Here is a 14,643-nt window from a genome sequence, read left to right on the forward strand (position 1 = left end):
GTGCGTATGTGTGTGCGTGTGATGTTTTTGATGAGTTCTTGCAACACCAAATTATGAGAGTAAACTGGGTAAATGATATACAGAATCTATGTTGGTATTTGGACCGAGACAAGGAAATCCCACTCAAGGGGTTACATTATTTGTCTCCCTACAAGTCTTGCCGGGGGGGGGGGGGAGACATATAATGTAACCACACGAGTGGGATTTCCTTGTCTCGGTCCAAACCCCAACGTAGACTCTCTTTCTCACCCAATAATTTCCTTTAAAGTAAACACAAACTTCTCACTCGTGCAATATAGTTCACGCACCAATGTGTACATGTGGTGCATTAATACAAATCAGTTAATGAGGACTGTGGCGTGTCCGTGTCACCCGAAGTACACAGTTTTTATGCGTGAGCCAAACAAAATAACATGAAACGTTACATAGAACTGAGGTATTATCACATTTAATATATGGATGTTATATGAAATTAACAATAAATAGTTAATATTTATTGCAAGAAAATGTTTCATTTTCATCAGTCCCAATTTAGAAAATTATATTGTAAATAATGAAACGATACTGGGCCCACACATATGTTGTAGTGTATAGGCTATTATTATAACGAAACGATACATGTAACATGAGTGTCCGTGCTTGGGTTATTCACGGGTAATTAGCGATCTGTGTCACTATCGTATATAACTCCTTTTCTTTGGAGGAGGTGAAACTGTTTATGACATATTTGTGTTGTCCTTAATATTGATTGTAAAATTGCCCTCGGGTAAAAAAGACCCTCCATATACGGACCCTGGCGGAAAACCATGAGTTAAATTCCAAGTTCACGAATGCTTTGAAAATTTATTTTTCTGTCTTGGAAATATGGCAAGTGCTACCGTGAAATTTGCTTATGGATTAATTAGTCTGGTTCCCTGCTTGGTATGCTCCTTGCGTTGCCCTCCGCTATATTAGTATAGAGGAGGGCAACGCAGGGAGCATACTATGCAGGGAACCAGACTAATGGATTAATGTGTTGACGGATAAATGATTCATTCTGGCTGGTAAGTGCATTATTTGTCATTAAATATTATAGGTATATTTTTTTATTCAGCTGGGGCACAATGGAGATAAAGCATGTTTGACATAGCTCATTTTCTGGCTGTTACTAAGTTTTCTGTAGCTGTTAAGAGAGTTGGGAGGCTATGAAGTGTATAGGTCTATAGTCTATGTGCATGGATCAATGTTTTCTGTCATAGTTCATTTCACACAGCATTGAGAATTTTATCCTACCTGTAGTACAGTCAATTTCTAGGTCAGCGTCATTAACTGTAGCTAACGGTATATAATTTGTTTCACAGGAAGTATTTAAAACTAGTAAAGGAAGCTTCAGCTACATTTATTTAATGGCGCTGACTTGAAAATGTATTGAGCTAGGCCTTCGTATAGGATAAAATTGATCATGCTGTGTGGAACGAACTAGCATAATACCAAAAACCTCGACATCGTATGTCTGTGTGTCTTTTCCACTCTCGAAATCTTTTTGTATGGTGTGTTCTCAAAGATGGATTTACGTTAAGTTACTATGATTTTGTTATATATTTGTTGTTGTTGTTGTTTGATTTTAGAACAACTATGCCAGGCACAGCCGAAGATAACAAGGGTTTCTTTTTTTTAAAAAGTAGTTCTGAGGGCGTGGATACCTTGACTGAGACGACTGATCTCAGGTGACTATAGTGAGATAAGAAAAGTAGGGTTAGCGAAAGAGCTAGATTTCTCTGTCGCATGGGGGAGAAAATGGTTTTGTCGTAATTCCAGTTATCTTACAAACACGGCCAAGGTTTTATCGATTAAAGTAGTGCTCCAGTAAAGTAACAGAGATAACAATCAACAGTAACGACATGGCGGGCAAGGAAGGGTTGTTAGAATCACCGGAGTTTCAAAACTATACATTAGTGCAACTAGCATTCGAAGAGACTGCCAAAGAACTGCACGAATATGTGGACAAGAAACTAAAAGTAATTCACGAGGATGTCTATGCCAGGTGTTCAATATACGAACCGTGCCATCAGTACTGCAGTGAAACTTGTAAAGACACACACAGGTCAGTATGAGCTGTCATTTATGTCAGTGATAGAAAGAGTACGAATATATATATATATATATATATATATATATATATATATATATATATATATATATATATATATAAGTAGTAATAGGGGACGATATAGTAGACAATGGAAAATCCAGTCAAAAAGGTCGTGGGACGATGTAGGATCAATGGGAATTTAACATGGGGAATTTTAACATGGGTGGGACTATAGAGGGACAAAAAGGTATTTGGACTGTCTAGGGACAACAGGAAACGAACAAGGGAGGTGACATCACGGTCCTGACGATTGACAACAATATAGCAAGGGGCTGACCTCAATCAGACCAAACAGTGGAAGAAGAAAAAAACAAACATAGAACGCTTGACGGGAACTGGACTGGCTGGAAAGAGACAGAGATAATACATGCAACAGACAAACACAAACTAACTATACAACCAGCTAAAACAAATTTAGGCAAGAAAGCAAATCTTTTCGAGGCATATGAGTGGCCCTGAAAATGGCCTTTGGATTCTTTTATTTTCTCCAGTTCTTCCACCATTTCCTCACTTTGTCAATCATTCCTTTCTTCTTTTTCTCTTTATCTGGCATCCAGTCAGTATGGCCCATCGATCTAAAACTTTTCTAACCTTCATCATAGTCTGTCAAACTCCTATTTTTTTCTTCTGTTTTCTTTGTCCTTTCTTTCTTTAGACCACGTGTCTTTTATCTTCTTAACTTTTTCCCCACCACTTTTCTCATTAGGACTTCTGCTTTCTTTAGCACCCACTTCACAAAGGACTTTTCTGTCCAATTCACTATATCTTTAAAAAAAAAACCACATGACTTTCATCACATCATCAAAGACCTCGTTCAAGGTGCCCACTCTCACGTATGTTGGTTGAATGAAGCCTCGTAACTTTTCGACTTCCTCTTCGATCATGCCTTAGACCAGATCCCTGGCTACTTTCAGGCTGGTCACTTGACTTGTCACACAGCCTTTGGTAACTGTGTAGCCTTTCCATCACATAGGTGACATCCACCATCCAGTACTAACTGTTCTTCAACTTGTTAAATAACTATATTGTCATCCTCTTTTATATAATGTGTAGAATGGCTCGAACGATTGATTGATTGATTATTTGGATTTAAGAGGCGTTCGCATGGAGTGCATGTGCCTTTGGTTTATATCCATACAGCGGATTGATAATTGTTCTTGGAGGAAGGAATTAGAGCCTCATCACCCAGACGTTTATGTGCTCACAGAGCACTGCTAATTTAGCCAGCAGGTCGTGGGAGTAGGTGTCCCTAACAACCGGAATGAAGGGCTTTCATGAGTGGGAATGGACACACACTCCCCAAAACGCCAGCTCGTACTTTAACCAAATTTAGTCCAGTTATTTAAATTGAAAATAAGACGTACCAGTATTGTGTCAGCCACCTGTGAAATTGAGTCAAATTAAGCAAGTTATATATTTTTCCTACATCCTATCAATCTAAAAATTCTAGTACAGAGTGTACGTTGTAAAGTCCCTACATTTCCTGAATATTAATGTCTAAGCGACATAAAAAATATTTTGTTACTGTTATGTTAAAAAGGTTTTAATTTTGAAGCGGTGGTAAAAATGGTCAAGTTAGAATACTTAGTGGTTAAATCGATTTGGTATACCAAGCCAGATTGGTTCCCTTGATAAGAGGCAATTTTGGTAGCCCTTAAAAGGGATCTTATTTTCAAGCAGGTTTTGTAAAAGTGTGTCGGCTGGACTCTTCGTCACATAGTTTCTCAGCCGCCCGGGATTCCTTGCATCGCCGAGTAGGGGATGCCTCTAGCCCATGATGTTGCGCTAAGTAGTTGGCGGCTTCTATGAGGGTTGACATCGGATAGTGGGTGTAAGCATCATTTTAGTTGTGGTAGAGTACTTCCCTACCATGGTGACATCGCTGTGGTCAGGGTTTTTTTTGTTCTGAGTGATCTCCAGGCCACACAATTGACAGCCTGGATATATTCTTCAGCTTGAATAGGGTCTACAGCTGCTTCAGGTAAACCGAGTGAGTGTAGTCGCATTATATCTGGGTCACTATCTTCCTCGATTTGGACCGATTTTCCTTTTGTCGTTCCTTCCCCGGATTTCTTTGTTTCAGCTTCTATTTGTGCAGCACGTTGGCGTGAACGTGATATCCGCGCTGTATTAAAAAGTAATTAGATAGCGCTGAACACTTGGTCAGTGCTGACCAGCTGGATTTTAGCTGGTGTGGTAGGAGTAGATGTTGTAAATTTCGGTGGTGATGGCGTCCTACTCTTAGGTGGGCTGGCAACAACGCTTGCAAAAGTTACAGTTGGTTGCTGCTGATGTTTGGTTCTTGCCACATCATGGTCTGGTCTCGCCTGGGCAGTCGAAGTCTTGAGTCCGGCACCTTTAGTTACACCATCTCTAGATGATACAGCTGGCTCAATTGACTGATGGGGATTGTTGACTCCAATGTTCGAAGTAGATGTCCGGGACAACTGGGGTTGCATTGGCTCCCTTTGTTTTCTCGTATTTCCACCTCTTCGACTCTTGGGCCTATTGTTTTCTTGCTTGTCGTTTTCCCAAATTAAGCTCTAACCGGATGATACAACAAAGCCGAAGCCCTTGAGTGCATTAAATGCTTGAGCTGGCATTAAATCCACTGCTAGCTCAATTAATACTGTGTGTTGCTTAACTGTTCTATTCGCTGAAGACTGAATCATGGCGCGAACGATCGGTCGGTCGTTTCAATTAAAGTCGTGTTCACCCTTACGGGGATGTACGAATAGTTAATTTCCCGTTTGGGAATAATTGATATTTTCGAGTGGGAAGGAATGGTGCCACTTTTTTCAACATATTAATACACTTAGGAAGTGCTATTTGATTTGTCCGATTTCAAGACATTGATGTCTCACGGGACTCATGGTGAGTGGGAATGGTCCACACGCACGCACCTAAATAATACCTGTCTGGAGGTGGCAAAGGCGGGTCAGACTCAGTGGAAGGGATGCGCCCTACATCCGGTATCAATCTTTTGTGTCCCGTTTTCCGATTAGTAAATGGCGTCGTTTGCCGTATTTATAATTTGGAAAATCATTTGTGCAGTTTGTAAAATAAGATATAGATGGCATGATGAATCTCCTAGTCTATTTAATGGAGAAGTTATTTGATCGAGTAATATTTGGGGTTTCTGTTTTAAAAATAAATATTTCCGCCTTGTGCGGGGTGCCTGATGACTGCGATTTAGTCACCTTATAGTTCTATATTTTAAGGACATATTTCCTTATTATGTAATTTGGTACCTCATTGTGTAGCTGGTCTTGATGGCTTTGAGTTTTTATCCACCTTATAGGTCTATTTTTGGGTTGTTACTCTAATTTCTAATTAATTGATGAATCAGTTTGTTGCTGCATTGTGCAGCGGGTCCTGATGGCTGCGATTTAAGCCACCTTATAATATTTATTGCATTGGCCAGTCATAATTAGTATATTTTAAGACGATTCATAATGCTTTAAGTAATGATAGAGCAGATAAATGTTAGTATGAATGATGGTTACTTAATTACCGATCACCTATTGCATTGCTTAATTGATTATACATTTCGACGGATCAGGGCGCCGAAGTGGGTGATAGGTGCAGGTACAGCATCATCCCGCGCACTGGCGGTGCTCGCCCCTGCTCGGGCTGTAAACCGTCTTTGTCTGCACCCCATTGTAAACCTTTGCTGTTTTTCAGGAGATTAAGGTCTCTGCTACATTTCCGTATTAATTAGGTAATGTGATGATTCCATGTGAGATTTTAGGCGCAGTACATGCCTAAAAAGTTTGAAACTCTTACAAATTTGATTGGTCCGCCTTGGATATATAGGGTTGGTGGCTCAATATTGTATCCTTTATGGGTGGAGAATAGTATTCCCGTTGTTTATCCTTTTGATAATTTAAACCCCCATTTGTCGGCCCATTTGCCGATATTAGTTAAATTGGCTTGTAGTTCTGTTAATAGTTGTTGGCTGCGTGGGTTGCCAACTTTCCATAAGCCGCTGTCATCAGCAAATTGTTTTAGGTCTATTTTTCTGAGGTCATCATAGCATTCTATATCGTTTATCATGATATTTAATAGGGTCAGACTCAGGACACTTTCTTGTAGGGTGTCATTCTCTATCACATTCTTCTGAATATGCCTGAATAATCTCCCTACAGTTGGGTTTAGGTGTAAGATCTAGTTGTCCAATGTTGGCAATCTAACTCTTCTATCACCACCATAATGAGAGAGGAAACAATGTTTTAAAAATAGACTAGAACTAAAATTCGTGGGTAATGAGCCGGAACTATCAATTGTGGCCTGATTCCTTCTGTGAACACAATCCGAGAGAGGCAAGAAGGTAAGGAACTCGGCAGACCAGCCATAGATGTCGTGTACTCCCCAAGATGCCAGCTCGTACTTAACCAAATTTAGTCCAGTTATTTAATGCACAAAAATAGTACCAATATTGTGTCAGCCACCTGTGCAATTGAGTCGAGTCTTAAAAGTGTACATTGTAGAAGCCCTAACAGTTTCTATTAACTAATATGTCTAAGCGACATAATAAAAAGTTTAGTCACTATTAGGTAAAAAATTGTTTTAATTTTTGAAGCGGTGGTAGCGAAAGGATCAAGTCAGTAGTGTGGTTTTATTGAATTAAGGATAGCAAGCCAAAAAAGGTGCCCTTAGATAAGAGGGAATTTGGAAGTACCCTTAAGAAGGGCTTTTATATACAGCAGGAGAGACGGTCTTTTGGCTGTCCTCCACTTCACACAGTTCAGCAGCCGTCCAAGTTTCTCTTGGCTTGCGTGCAGGGTATCCGTCTAACCGATGAAATTCGCATAGGAATTCCGCAGCTTCTATTAGCATTGACATTGGGTGTTCTGTGTACGCCACGTTAAGACGTCTCTGAAGGATACGTCTTCCCTGGTGCCATAATTTTGCCTTGGGTTACTTTGTCTTGAGGGATCTCAAGGCGATAATGTCAGTTGATTTGATGAATTCCACTGATAGCCTGATGTCCATCACTGCCAAACTTAGCCCCAACGTGTTGAGTCTTTGGATGTCTGGGTAGCTGTCGTCAAGTGATGTTGCCCCTTTTGTCGCTTCTTTATCCCTTTCGACTGCGGTTATTGTTATTTCTTCCGGGAGAGGTGAACTGGGGAGTTCCCAAAAACCTCTGAATATCTTGGAATACTTGCTCTTTGCTCACCTGCTGTATTCTTGTTGTAGGAGTAGGAGTACTGGTTCTTGGTGGTGTCTTACGTTTTTGTGATGGTGGTGGTGATTTTGCAACACTTTTTGCAAATGATCCCTTGGGAGATTGTTGTTGTTGTTGCTGTTGTTTTTCCGTTACGTGTTATGGTTGTTCCAGGGCAGTCAATGCCGCTGGTTAGGCACTACTACTGCTACTACTAGTAGTATTAGTAGTAGTAGTAGTTGGCTTGGTAGGCTGCAGGGGTCTTGACTCTTTGTGGGTCATAGTAGGTGGTTTGCAGTTCGACTGGGTCTACATAGGCTCCCTCTGTCTCTGCTTTTCACGCCCTTTCCGATTCCTGTGCCTTTTCTTCTTGTCTTTTACTTCACTATTTTTCCACATTAAGGGTTAAGTCGTTATATTGGCTTTTGCTCTTAAACTCCAGCCTGTTGCAACTACAAGGCCGAGGCCTTTTAGTGCTGCAAGTGCCTGGGCGGGAATTATATCCGACGCCAGCTCTCTTATTTCCATGTTGCGTCCTGCTTCGTTCGCTGCTGACTGATAGCCAGACTGACGAGCGCTCCCTTTATATGGATAAAGCATGGACGTGAAGAAAAACATCCTCTGTCACCAAAACAAACATTTCCTATATTATTACTCACCCCCAAAAATCCATGAATCGCACGGATTTAAAAGAAACACTCACTTACTTTTTACTTACAAACTTTAAAGACAATCACAAACTCACTGACTATTTGACAAGCTACCGAAAACTAAGTGCTTATAGACACATTTCTAACAAGGTAAAACAAAGTAAGTGCTTATAGACAGACTTCTAACAAAGTTAAAGAAACGAAGTGCTTATAGACACACTTCTAACAAAGTTAAAGAAACGAAGCGCTTATAGACACACTTCTATTGTTTCTAACTTACTAATATACCATTGACAATGTAAATAGTCTCTCTTTTCTAGAGTATTGGGTTGCCCTGAAAAGGGCTGTTTTTTTGTGGACGAGGAGCTATCACAATCTTTTATTGTCTAAGGTTACGTCCCCGTCTGGCGGTAGGCTTTCCACAGGATATGGCATACTTCTTCAGAAAGAGAAGGATAACATTTTGGTGTCTACAAAACATTCGTCAAAACCTCTGTCTGGTTCATGCTACTACTGTTGCTGCTGTTCTCTCTGCTTCTGAAGTCTGTACTTCTCCATCCATTCTTTTTTTCTTTCTTGATTTCCTCTCTGAAGAGCGCTTCTATCAGGTTTTCAGTCACTTTCAACATTCTGACATTCTCTATCTCTGCAGGCTTCGGAATCAGATTTTGCCTGACAAGATAGATGTAAATTCACGTAAGCTTCGTTCAGCTTGGCTAGTCTTGAGCACATCTTCGTAGGAGGATGAATCAACAAAGGATGGTTCGACTGGAGACTACTCCGCTTTATATGGTTCAAGCTCGAACGCAATAGAAAACATTCCTGCACTGCAGAGAGTCGGAACGCTAGGATAGTTTGATTTGAGGGTGGGATATAGAGAGAAGTCAAATATCATGGTTCATCATAAAAATGGCAAACAAACGACAGACGCATTTTTTAAAACACAACATTTTAATTCAAATAACTAACAACCAAAAATGAACAAATGTTTAAATTAACAATCGAATAAACTAACAAACATTTTATTCTATTAACAATCTATTTTGGACAAGGTTGACAACGTTATGAAATGAAGCTAGACTTCCACTGTTTTAAGTCACTGGACCATTGATTTACACTACGTTTCCTAGCTAAATACAAAAGATAACCATAATGTTCACAAAACCATCGATCTACATGGTCATTTTTTCTAGATGAGTGACGAGCAAAATAAGTCGCTAAATGTTCTAAAGAATATTCAAGACTGCGCTGATGAAGAAAATACACACAATATTGTCCACACACCAATCTGTGCCTTTTAATTTCACATTATTGAATCGTGTCGTTTGAGCATTTCTTCTCATAAAGTCGATACTGTCGTCTTCCAAAGGGGGCAACCCATACGAATCAAAATACTCCATACAACTTTCTTTAGGAAAGTAGACGGCTACTCACTGGGTTCTTGGAAGATGACATTAGCTTGATATTCTTGAGGTTTACGATGAGGAAGTTCATCTTACCACACACGACAGGATTCAAAGAAGCTTTGTGCGAACTGTGGTTCAAAAGGTAATAAAGTTACCAGTTATCCATTTTGTGCGTTGTTTAGTCTTGTTTTTTTTCTTCACAGGTAATGATAAGTCATCAATTCAATCCTGACTTTTTTTTGAAAATGCCTGAGAAGTAACCGTTTCTTCGTTTCGTCTCTGCACGTTGAGCCACGAGAGCTTCGATGTCATGGATCTCTAGAGTCATCAGTGGAGGAGAGGAATGATCACTCAAGTCTTTATACCACTGATGCAACACGGCTTCTTTCGAGATCAGACTCCAAGCTTCGTCCAGATACTCGTCCAATTTTTCTTCTTGACTCAGCATCAGACATTTATCGTGTTGAATTTGACTGGGATGATCGTTTTGACATCCATAGTAATCTTTCTTGATCAGTTTCTTAATTTCTTCTGCCAGGTGTTTGGCAAACCAAGAGACTAAATGTTGTTCTTGTTCTGGCCATCTAGACTTAATGTCCTTTTCATCTTTGTCTAGGGGTTCTGTTTCCACGGTCTCCTCCCATTCCAAAGATTCTCCACTATTCAAAGAGCGATAACAGTCTTCCATAGCTTCTAATAGTCTATAATGACTTCTCTCAAACTGTTGATTTCTATGGTATTATCTAATTTGGCATACAGGATGACGTTCACCGTCTCAGGTAGAGCTTTATCAAAATGTCCTCGTCGCTGCCTTGGTCTGGAGTGAAATCAAACGCCAACAAAGCGTAGCCTCCTGCATGATCCTTGCATGCAATGCCATGACTGGTGTTGGTCCCTAACTGTCCAGTGGCTTCGTACAGGGACAACTACGACCTCAAGTAATTCATCTTGACACTAAAGTCAGGCTTGAAGAGTCTGGTACACAAGGTCTTGCCATCGCGACTGACTTCGATCTGGGACACGTAGTAGTGCTGAAACTCGAGAGGATTTTGATTTTGGGATCCGTTGAAGGCTGCATTGCTGACGATACCAACGATTAATCGCTTGGGTAACTGTACTTGGAACAGATGATCTTCGATATTGGATGGGAGTTCAGTGGCAATGGTGAAAGTTTTCACTTCCACGCGTAGTATCGGATACTTCGCCGTCGTTCTGTTCAAAGTGTGACTGATGTAGTTTCCAACTTTAGGTAACACTTCCACACGTCGCACTTAGAGTCTGGCTTCCTCTATGTATGTTCTGTAATCGGCAGCACCAGCCATCAGATGGAAAGTGGTACTGCTGAGACTAAGTCTCAGGCGAGCATCTACGCCGTTCAGCAAATACTTGTAACCACATGTCCAAATGCAAGCGGTTCATCAGTTCGAAACTTCGGCTTCCAGCAGTTTTCTTTTGACGTGCGTCAAATCCTTTATTGATGCAATCTTTATCTGAAATCTCATCGAACTTGCCTGTTGTGTCAGGTTTCCATACTACGCAAGCATCCAGATGAGTGATTTTGGCTTCTGTTCCGTATGTTAAGAGATTTTCAAGGTACGCTCGATAAGGGTAAGTATCGATGCTTCTACTTACCAGTTTTTTTATTCAAGTACAAATCCACTTCGCTGAACAAGGAATGCATGAAATTGTTGACGGTAGCTACTGCCTCATCGGAATCTAGATCGCTACCATCCGGATCCTTCACCTTGACTTTCAAGTACAAGTAACTACTGTTCAGATCGATGTAATCTTCGGGCTGTCCTTTGATTTTAAAACTCGATGGGAGCTGAGGCCGTCAAAGAGGAGATGGGATGAAATTCAACCCGTTGAGATTCTTGCGTCGTCGTCATGGTGGGTGGCATGGCAAACAGATTTAATTCCGACTCGGAACATGCGCAAGACTCTCGATGCATCATTTCTTCGTATCCATGATTTAATAATAAAATATGTCTAAGTCTCGAGTAGTTCTTTTCTTAGTCTTTCTATCTTTATGAGTGCGAAGTCTTCTGAAGAGAGATTTTCGTCGTCTCTTTCTGCTTTCTCCTTGCTTTGACGTCAGGTAAGGGACAATGCCTAACTCAGTAGCGTTCAGGGCATTTATAGGAGTTTCTCGTCGGCCCAAAATGTCTTTGCCCGTTTGAAGCAAGACATTTTTGCCTGCTGTCAAAAAAGTTTATTTAGGGTTTTGTTTGTCGATGATGACATTTTGGAGTAATTGTTCACAGTGCGTGAATGCGGCATCTTTCAAGGCGTGTAATCCGCGTGTCACCATCGGTTTCAACACCGGAGCCACCGAACGAAAAGCCCGATTTCATCATATCTCCTAAGCTATGTCCTCGTTGTCGAACGACCCCTCTGCACACTGGAAACATGACTTACAATTCGTTAGAGAATGGTTTTCGAAAATGGAATTTCACCTTGAATTTTTCTTTGGAGAATGGAATATTTTGTCCCAGATCTCCTTTTATAATAATGTTGACAGTGTCGAAATACGACTTACTGACGGGTAAATAGTGAGGATGTATAAATTCGCGGTGAACATGATAGGTATTTTCACCCTCCTGGTCACTGGCCGTGGTCGAATCCACTTTGAGAGGAATGACACGCAGTAACGGTATAGAGGTGTGTCTCACCATGTTGTACTCCACCACATCGGAGTACACAGAGATCAAATTTAGTCCTTCGTTCAGTTCTAACGGGGATTCAAAAGCCTGTACAAATCCATATTACTGTTGATCTTTGGGGTCCATATTGTGTGCTACCATCTGTGGATGTCCACCCAAAATTTCAAACAAACTACCATTACACCTGAGGGACAATGTGTCGGTATCCTGAAATTTTATCAGTAGGCGACAAGTCATTTTATGATAACCCTAACACTTTTTGGCTCGGTTCAGGGCTTTGCCAAAAACCAACTCGAACCTGTCAGCAATGGTGTCCACCAAATGTTCACCACTAAAATGATAGAATTTTCAATGTGTAGATGCTGAATGATGGATTGCTTGCTAACTTTATGTCACCTGAAAACCCAATTTTATTTACTTCTTCTAGGAATGTGAGCGTTCAGGATTTCGACCTGGAAAGTGTTTTGCTTTTCAGTGATGTTTTTTATTTGTGTTGGGTAGATCATTTCAACAAAGCCACTTTCCAATGGTCTTCGTGATCTAATTGGATGGCCTGAGGTAATTTGGCCGTGTAACAATACAAAGTGTTGTTGGAAAACACCTCCTTGGAACTGTCACAGAGTAAAGTTAAGTAAATTTGTTTGTTGTTGTTCATAATTCCAGAGTTCTGCTGTCCAAGGGGTCACTGGATGTCTGAGGAGTGTGTCCGCCCAAAATGTTGATGCTGTTGTTGGGGTGGTGACTGACGTTGGACACAATCCTCACGTTGTTTCCATTAGAGGAGTATTCCAGGGAAGGATTGAGAAGAATGTAACCAATGCAACTGCTCCATAAAATGGTCCACAATTGTTTGTTTCCTTGTTACAAACTCAAATTGGCAATGGCCGCACGGACGACACAATATACCACAAAAATTGGCAGAGAAAGACACGTTCTCCACACCACAACCACAAGGGTTGTTTTTGTAGAATTTGCAGAGACGAATTCGGTGAAGGAGTGGTCACTGCAGTGGTAGCGGTAGTTGAGGCTGTGTGGAAGGGCATGATGGTCACTTCTTTTTATAGTGGATGACTTGCGAAGCGTCGATACAAGAATCAAAACTGGGAGGATATCCTTTCTAACGCACTTTGACTTATTTGACACGTCGTTTTCCCACTTTACGGGGTCTTCGTTCGAGAATGCTTTCGATGTCGTACACTTCATCTTCTCTTTTGGTCACACTTTGGAAATCGGGCATGTAAAACGTTCCTTTTAACACTTTACCTTTCATGTCTTGTAATCTGTAGATGGTAGGATGATGACCACGCACTCGTGCAGGGACAAAAAACAATTCGGTTGGCCAGTTGGGTAAGTAACCTTTGTCGAAAGTGCGTGTGGTTTGCCATTGCACACCCAATCTCCTACTGCCAAACACTCCACCTTTATTTGGGACAGCCACCGTCGGGGACGTACCAAACAGGCGCTCGAAAACGGTCACCTCATTGTCGGGAGTGACTTCTTGGGGGCACGTCCGATGCTTCGATGGTAAGATTAGTTGTACCCTTGAACCAAGTGTGAGAAGACGTCGATGTACATGAGAGTTTGTTGATGTGTAAAATATTTCCACATGCGGTATTTCAAGGTACGTTGAAAACGTTCCACGATGCTGGATTTGGTTTCGTGATTCTCGGTGGGGAAAAAATGAATGTCACGTTTCTTTAATTCTTCTTGGAAAGCTTCGTCCAGAAATTCGGTGCCTTTGTCAGTTTACCATCGAAGAGGGTGACGACCGCTTCATTTCAGCACCCGTTGCAGGGCTGGCACTAACGCACTGGTCGGTTTGGAAGTCAATGGCACAACCCAGGTAAATTTGGAAAAGACGTCGATGACACAAAACAAATATTTATAGCCATGATTGTAGGTAGGTAAATGAGAGACATCGGCTAAATCTGTTTGCCATTGATGATTGATGCCGTCCACTCGAGTGCGACTTCTGGAAAATTTTCGTCAAATGGGTTGTGTAAAGTGTACGTGGCTTGTTCTTGTAACCATCATTGCACTTGAGGTAAACGGAGACTTTGCAGACGGTTTTAGGCAGCACGATAAAATTTCTGAACTCCTCCGTATCTCGCAGGATGGTATGGATCGTAGTAAATGCTGCGTAACACCTTCTCCATTTTTGTTAATAAGTCACACACTCGTCTCTGATGCTACTCTAATTTTCTGGTGTTAATTTCTTGGTTTGTAATGCTTTGCATGTCCGGCGAACAATATGTGTCGAGGAGGAGGATGTCTGAACAGGGTTAATCGGTTCTTGTTTCACTTCTGTCTTCCTCTTCCTTTTCTCTTTTGATGAAGAAGGGATGGACATCATCTTTTTAATCCATCCAATTCTGGATGTAATTGGTTTTATTAACTTGCGTACTTTCTGTTGCTGGTGTTGTTAACTTGCGTACTTTCTCTGGTGTTGTTTTTAACTTGCGTACTTTTTCTGGTAGAGTTTGAAACTGTTCTTCATATTCTTTTTCTGTCTTGATCACTGGGGGGAGTGGTGGTGGTGTTGGACTTCTCATCAGGGTCTTGAATTCTTTCAGAGTGTGTTGAGCTGTTTCGTCTAAAGCTTTCTGGTGATAGAGTTATAGCC

General features: G+C 41.1%; 1 protein-coding gene across 1 annotated transcript in view; it reads left to right on the forward strand.

Moving 5' to 3' along the window:
- The first annotated feature begins 1,263 nt into the window (after window positions 1-1,263).
- LOC149789441 (uncharacterized) overlaps window positions 1,264-14,643 on the forward strand; it is a 90,189-nt gene continuing 76,809 nt past the window's right edge. Inside the window, exon 1 of the mRNA XM_089975535.1 lies at window positions 1,264-2,083. Coding sequence (XP_089831661.1) covers window positions 1,881-2,083 — 203 coding nt within the window. The 5' untranslated portion in view covers window positions 1,264-1,880. The remainder of the gene's footprint in view (window positions 2,084-14,643) is intronic.

This window comes from Sinohyriopsis cumingii, chromosome 11, assembly GCF_028554795.1.
Source record: "Sinohyriopsis cumingii isolate HCF-2022 chromosome 11, ASM2855479v2, whole genome shotgun sequence".
NCBI lineage: Eukaryota > Metazoa > Mollusca > Bivalvia > Unionida > Unionidae > Sinohyriopsis > Sinohyriopsis cumingii.